The following is a 7,179-nucleotide window of genomic DNA, read 5'->3' as shown; positions in this document are numbered from 1 at the left end:
GCCAAAGGCAAGGCTCGGCTAGATTGACCCCACCGTCGTTGGGTGAGGTCGACATCATCGGCGGGAGGAAGAAGGAGAAAGAAAAAAAGAATAAGAAAGAAAAGAAAAGAAAAGAAAAGAAATAAATAATAAAAAAAGATGCGAAGTAATATTAAAATATTATTAAAAACTATTCACGCCAGCTCTAATCTATCAAAGTTGGCCGCATGGATTGAATGAATACAAATGTAAAATGTTTAGGATTGAATTGGCAAAAAAATAATATTTAGTACTAAATTGGCACAATTGTAATACATTAAGGACTTTTTCGATAATTTTTTCGTTATTCGTTAGGTACATTTTAAGACTAGTCCAAAAATTGTAGGGTCTGTAAATGGGATTACAAACGTGTACTAATGATCCAAAACTCGGAAATCATCTAAAACCTATTAAGATCGGGTACAAAACAAAATTCAATCCCACTTCACTGCCACATGAAGTGGGAATTAATCGAATAATCAAGGAGTCCTGAAACCCCCTCTAGGTAAGTAGAATACCTTGGCTTGATACCATTAAGGATTGGTTTGTTTCGCAAAAATTAAATAATTTGAAAATATTTTCCTAAGAAAAATCGCTTGTATCGCTTGAAATAATTAGTTAATGGATATTGTTTTCGTTAATAGCAACAATTTATGTCTACTATTTTTATAGGTGATGAAAATATTTATCGTTCATTCATTTTTGAAACTGTTGCAAGCAATTTTTTAAGAAAATATTTTTTAAACGCGAAAGAAATGGTGCCTAAAATTATTTAGGAGTTGCACCGGTATGTCATTCATTCAGAAAGGCTAAAGAGAATATCTTTACTTTTTTTTTCCCCCTTTTATCCTCCATGGTGGAACTGTATAAGTCAAAACTCTTCTAGAGAAGCGTGATAAGAGCCTGCCTTATGTCCAAAGCCTGAAAAATATAAGTCTTCCAATGCCTCTTGCCAATTAGTTCCTTTCAATTTTTGTGTGTGTGTGTACTTTCAAATAATTAGTGCCCAACTCCACAAGTGTCTGTTTCTGGATCAGAAGCCACGAGCTGGCTTTGCTTCTTTTAATGCATGCAAGAAAGGACCTCCAGTTCCAAAAAGCCTCTTACACTTTCAAAGGTGGCATCGCTTTCTAAGACAAGGGACTAAGTCAAAAAAATTTGCTCTCCTCCTTTTCAATCACTTTACAAGATCATATCAGATGTGGGTGAGCACTAACACATTGCATGCTGTCCCGCTTATTCGTTTAACTGTTTTTGTTCTTTTCGCTCCCGAGGCTTGTATTCAAGGGAAGTTTGCAAATTTTGGCTGATGCAGATGTGCAGGATTTGATTCAACTTTTTACAAAACCTGTTGGGGTGACCAGTCTTTATCAATCCGAGTTGTGGGGGTGCTTTATGTTCCTCGTGTGTGCAGAGATTATTCTGTGTGAGTTTAATGTCGGGCTTGGATGTTTCTTAGGCGTTTGTTGTTTTCTCTGTTTGGGGGAACTTTGGACAGTATCTGATGGTGGTATTTGCCGCAATTAATGCTGGTGCAGTTAAAGTTTCAACGGTTGGACTCTAGCCTGAACCCAACCTTTTCTTCTTATGTTCTTCTTTGCTTTCTTCTCAAGCGTTATGCATGACATGAAGAAGTGGCGGGATTGAGTTTGGTTTAAAACATTTAAGGTTCGAGGATATCACGGTTCGAAGAGGAAAGGCAGAACAAGGACGTAAGCTCTTGTTCCTTCAATTCTTAGTTTATGCTGTTTGATTTTTTATTTTTTATTTTGGTTGTAACTGAACTCTATTTTCTGAATTGCATACATCAGCTCTCTTGAGTGGTACTAACAGATAAAGCTCAGAGAGAGGCTTTCTTTTGTTTGCCCTCACTGATGAGCCCTTTTGTATTAGGAAGAAGAATTACATCTGTTTGTATGAACTCTTGCAGAGATTCTGGGAGATTTGGGGCCAAAATTATTGGTTGTTCAGCAGCAAAGGCCCAAAGCCATCTACTTAGCTTTTTTCAAGTTGCTTCATCTGTTCCATAACTCTGTTGTAGAGCTCTCTAATGTCGGAAGCTTGACATCGGAATTTACGTTTCAGCATTAGTTGGCTGGCCGGTTACTGGACTTGGAAAGGTAGAACAAAATGGGACAGCTCAGGGGCTCCGTCGGAACAGCAAGGAAAAAGGACTCGCAATGTGAGATCAAAACATCATTGAAGAAAGAGGTAAGTATCTCAGTTATGCCATCGAACGCATCCCGTTTGCTTGATCAGACAGTCTGTTTTGGATTTCTGTTGTCTTCTCACTCCAGAATGGTCGTCTAACGAAACCGCTGTGGCTCGATGATTTTGCTGCAGATACTGCATCTTCAAGAAGAACTTCAGGACCAATTTGTGATGCGGAATGCATTAGAGAAGGAATTGAGTCGCAGGCCCTATTTCTCCCATGGTACATCTCAAAAGACAATCCCCAAGGTAACCACTTGAATTCATCATAATATTCTGAAACACGGGCTGCTTTCTGTAGTATACCGTCTTTTGCTCACTTTACTTCATTTCAGGAAGCAGAGCAGCTGATTGTCGAAACCGCAGTGTTGGAATTAGAAGTTGTGTTCCTGGAAAAGTACCTTCTCACCTTGTACCGTAACAAGTTCAATGAACATCCTTCACATTCACCCACTGAGGATGAGCGCAAGTTGACCTCCGTCGCCCATGGGAAAGTGAGTCCGCCAATTCACGGACATCAGGGTACACTGGAGAGAGAGAGTTTCTTCTCTCATTCATGTCGGCATCCTCCTCGTTTGACTCGGGGGTCCATCGGGAGTCCTTTGAAAGAAGAAGAAGAGGACATTTGGGCTCCAAAATATCTACCAGACATCGGTATTCAGCGAAGCCAGTCCTCGCTATCTCAGCGCTCTTCTCATCCAAACAGGACTTCACATCCGGAGAATTCGTTTGCTAGAGCTGTAGGTTACCACTCCCTGCCTTTGTTTATGTTGGAGGTAAGTTTCTAATTTCCTTCATCGATCATCTGAGTTAACTTCGATTTAATTTGTTTCTAATGGTCCTCCGAGATTGTTTATTCGTCAGGTACAGAGAAAACAGAGTTACCTTTGTACAATGTCAAATTGTTAAAAATAGCAGTTTATGGATATAAGCTGTCTGGTCTGTGTTCCTAATCATGTGAATTTTCTTCTCTGTTCTTTGCTTGTTTAGCGAGCGTCATGTTCTACTTCAAAAGCAATTAGTTTGGCAGACCATCTCGGAACGAGCATAACCGATAATGTCCTAGCGACGCCAAACTGGCTATCTGAAGAGATGGTCAAATCCATGTCAGCAATATACTGTGAGCTGGCCGAGCCACCTTTGACAAACTATTATCACCTGTCCTCTCCAAATTCACCATCTTCGTACATAGTGGACCAATATCCTTCGGGAGATCTTGGCGACACACGGAGCTCACACCACTGCAGATATTCCTCCTTCAATTCCCATTATGGTAACCCTTTTCACATTGAAAGCTCAAGAGAATTCAGCGGACCGTACGGTACTATGCTCAAAGTGCAATTGATCTCCAGTGATGCTGAAAGGTTGAAAAGCATCGAGTACATGCTGCGGAAGTACAGGTAACATGTTCTTGACAACCACAAGTTTTGTTGTTCCAGTGCCTTGGCAAAAAACTATTGTCAGCTTTTGATTGGTAGCCTATTGGTTGATTCATATCAATTTTAGGCAGTCTAACGTCAGACTCCTCATCTATCATGTAGAGCAAGCCATTCAAACTACTAGTGGGAACTGCAGATGTTTTTGGGCTTGTCAGTAATACATCAGAAACAAAAAATGCATTCATGGACATTGCATTGCTCCGGTTTCTGCACATATAGAGAATCTTATCACATTGTAAGCTCTGTTTCAGGTCAATCGTGCATCAATTGCGACGAGTCGAACCTAGTAAGCTGAAACATGAGGAGAAGCTCGCCTTTTGGATAAATGTGCACAATGCCCTAGTGATGCATGTTAAGTTCTCTTCCTCTCTCTATTTTAGCATCTGAGTTCTTGCTTTCGTTTCGTCCACACTCGTATCACAGAACATAAAACTCAAAACTACTGTCTCTTGCTTTGTCCTCCAGTCATTTTTGGCTCATGGCATTCCGCAAAACAAACTGAAGAGGATGCCTCTGCTACTCAAGGTTTCCAACTTCCAACCTGATAACATAATACTACTGAATATGCCAAAGGTCTATTAATTTTGTTCGCTGACTTCAGCGTTACGCAGGCTGCTTATGACATTGGAGGGCACACCATAAGCGTAGACACAATTCAAAATAGTATTTTGCAATGCAGGCTGCTTTCTCCAGGAAAGGTTGGTCATTCAACTGCTCTGGAGTCTGCTAATTGTTTGCATTGTTCTGCCTCAGCTAAGCATCAGAGCACCTGCATTTCATATGATTTGACTTAAGGCCTTTGTTGCCTGTAGTGGCTGCGGATATTATTCCCATCCAAGCAGAGATTCAAAGTCGACAGTCTGCCGAAAGAGTATGAGATCGACCATCCCGAACCACTCTCACATTTTGCACTCTGTTTGGGAAGCCGCTCCGATCCTGCAGTAACGTCCTGCCTTTACCCTTTTAGTTCAAATTCTAAAAATTATAGAACTTGATAGCCTCTGCGCTGACACAAAGTGTCAACATTTGTATAAGGTTTTGAATTAGTTGTCACTCACAAAATTTAAGCTTATTCCTGCAAGTATTATCAATAGTTTCATGTAGAGAAAGATTCAAGAATCTCAAAAACCAATTAGACAATGTTCCAGTTTGTCATTTAGTGAATAATATTACTTGGTTCGATTTTACGGAGCTGGTGCATAAATCCCACAAATCAATTTTTTTCCCTCTTGACCATGTTGAATCTGATTACATTGATGTCTTTTCCAGGTTCGCGTGTTCAGGTCTGACAAAGTATTTCAGGAGCTGAAAGTTGCAAAGGAAGAGTACCTCCAGTCAAACTTCAGATTGTGCAAGAAAAGGATCCTCCTACCGAAACTTGTCGATACTTACGCCAAGAGCTCGGGTTTGAGCGCGGCCGACCTGCTGATGATCCTCAAACATTGCTTGCCAGATTTTTGTGTAAGTAGCTTCCGACAGTTTCACAAAAGGTCCTGGAAGAGCTTTGAATGGACACCTCAGAACTCCGACTTTCAGTATCTTTTCTCGAGTGAGTTAGCATAGCAAATTCTTAGAGATTTCTTATGCCAAGTAATGGGGTCAAAGCTTTGAATGACAGATGAATCACAGCTTAAGCATTTCCTTCTTCACTATTTTATAAAATCCAGTTCTATCTTGGAAGAAACATACTGCAGTTGTGATTCAGCTGCCATTCCAATCCATCCTCAAATTTCCATGTAAAAGCCAATCGGAGACCTTAAAGATGTGTTATCTTGGAATGTTAAGACTGTTTGTACGACACAAACTCTTGAATGGTGTGCGTCGATCTATGAGAGAGACTTCTATCATCACTGAATGAGACGCGTACTCTCTGCAATATCTTTCCTTTCGATCTTAATTCCAAACATTATGAAACTGCACAAATGCAATACATGGAAGATCTGCTAGCTCAAACTTAGATTGATGATGATTGTGTTGGTCCAAAGGGAAGAGAAATTCTTGTAAAGAAGCTGCAGCTGACTGAGATCAATGAACTGCTTCAGTCAGGTCAAATAATGCGCTATGGAAGACGAGGTGAATCACAGGTAACTTTGTAATTGTTTCAGCGAGCCTTGTGCAAATTGGTGCTGTGAATAGTTACGCCTGCACTATCGGGGAAGTTGATCAATGCTGAAATACGCCATTGTAACTTTGAGAAAATCAAGCAAGGGAACTTCTTTTACATCACTTACATCGACGGGACTTTGAAGGTTGCGAAAGTAAAGGTCATTTGAAATCACTGCTACAGGAACTCAGTAAGTTGTCTCAACGTACACTGAAGATCTTCGTGAACTGATTTGAGGATGTTGTTCACAAGACACAAATGGTTTCGGCGCGCAAATCCCGATCCAAGATACTAAAGGCGAGCAGAGGCCTAGTATTTTTACTCTGAGCAATGACTTATGCAGAGTCCACATCATAGGATGGTGGGACTAAGCATGATGTAATAAAAGTTGCTCAAATTCCTTGTTGAAGCTTCAAACCAGGAGAGACTTTGTTACCTTGATTAAGAATCTTGATTTGATACAGAAGCCAGGTCAGGCATTCATTGCAGTGCAATTGCTAGCCCTTGGGATTTTGTACAGCTTTGTTGCCTCTTGGTCACCTATTTTCTGGTGGTTGGAAAATATTAGGGAGGGAATGCACTACTGAGGAGAAAACCATTGGCGGTTGTTAAACATCAGGTTGTCTCATAAGATGCACAAACTTTAGCTTAGGTCCGAATCTGGCCCAAATTCTTTCCTTCTCATTAGAAGACACCAACTTCCAGTTGCTACCCAAATATGGCCCCCATCAAGTTTCTGTCCGATGATGTCTTTGAAGACGCGACGAGTTATTTCATGTGTATTCAGCGACTCAAAGTTGTGTTTATGTGGAAGGATCGCACACAATTTGAGAGCTTTCCCTATTTTAGAATTTCCTGATCACAAGGAAAAGGCACCCCACAACTTCCATAACTTTCGTACGACGATCACTTGAATGCCATAAACTTTTTGTCTATCATTGGAGTGTCATAAGTTATGTACGAAGCTCATTTGAGTTTCATATTTTCCTTTACCGATCACCTGAGTTCCTTGTAAAATTTCAATCAATCACTTGAATGTCGTAAATGTTTAAAAACGTTCACGACAAGTGATTAATTGAAAGTCATGACACTCATGTGAACGTTCTTTAGAAATTATGCCACTCAAATGGTCGATAAAAAAAGTTATGGCACTCAAGTGAGCACCGTAAAAAAATTATGGCACTCATAGTGTCGTTATCCAACTCCCCGATGACAAGCTCAAAGTTTCGTTTTTCTGAATGTTCGTACATGCTTGGTCTGGTGAACTGTTCAGGCTTTGTTTTCCTTGGATAAGTTATTTCTTCCATCCATGTCGATTTTTGTCGCCAAAAACCAAACTTGGATGGTCACCTTTCCTCTTACTTGATTCCAAATTATTCAAATTTTGGTAGAATGGTACCATTGTGG

The 7,179-nt window shown here is 40.3% G+C and overlaps 1 protein-coding gene across 2 annotated transcripts; it reads left to right on the top strand.

Moving 5' to 3' along the window:
• Positions 1-1,253: 1,253 nt before the first annotated feature.
• On the top strand, positions 1,254-5,509 carry LOC115737257. 2 transcript variants are annotated; one of them, XM_048278938.1, is made up of 11 exons: positions 1,254-1,444; positions 1,632-1,730; positions 2,104-2,229; positions 2,362-2,478; positions 2,565-3,005; positions 3,220-3,629; positions 3,920-4,019; positions 4,134-4,193; positions 4,280-4,366; positions 4,481-4,609; positions 4,938-5,509. In XM_048278938.1, exons 3-11 carry the CDS (start codon positions 2,149-2,151, stop codon positions 5,229-5,231), a joined length of 1,719 nt encoding a protein of 572 aa, XP_048134895.1. In that variant the 5' UTR covers positions 1,254-1,444; positions 1,632-1,730; positions 2,104-2,148; the 3' UTR covers positions 5,232-5,509. The 2 variants fall into 2 exon arrangements, with proteins under 2 accessions (XP_048134895.1, XP_030525160.1); XM_030669300.2 differs by having other exon boundaries at positions 1,254-1,525.
• Positions 5,510-7,179: the final 1,670 nt, after the last annotated feature.

The sequence above is a fragment of the Rhodamnia argentea genome, chromosome 5 (genome assembly GCF_020921035.1).
Source record: "Rhodamnia argentea isolate NSW1041297 chromosome 5, ASM2092103v1, whole genome shotgun sequence".
NCBI lineage: Eukaryota > Viridiplantae > Streptophyta > Magnoliopsida > Myrtales > Myrtaceae > Rhodamnia > Rhodamnia argentea.
Note: the sequence above shows the minus strand (reverse complement) of the source record. Positions and strands in the feature narration are given on the sequence as shown.

What these genes read in the sequence shown, in the direction of transcription:
- LOC115737257 (XM_048278938.1), top strand. Translation starts at nt 2,149, where the DNA reads ATGGGACAGCTCAGGGGCTCCGTCGGAACAGCAAGGAAAAAGGACTCG. An exon ending in CTCAAAAGACAATCCCCAAG is followed by an intron (nt 2,479 to 2,564) that starts GTAACCACTTGA and finishes ACTTCATTTCAG; the next exon opens with GAAGCAGAGCAGCTGATTGT. An exon ending in TGCCTTTGTTTATGTTGGAG is followed by an intron (nt 3,006 to 3,219) that starts GTAAGTTTCTAA and finishes TTGCTTGTTTAG; the next exon opens with CGAGCGTCATGTTCTACTTC.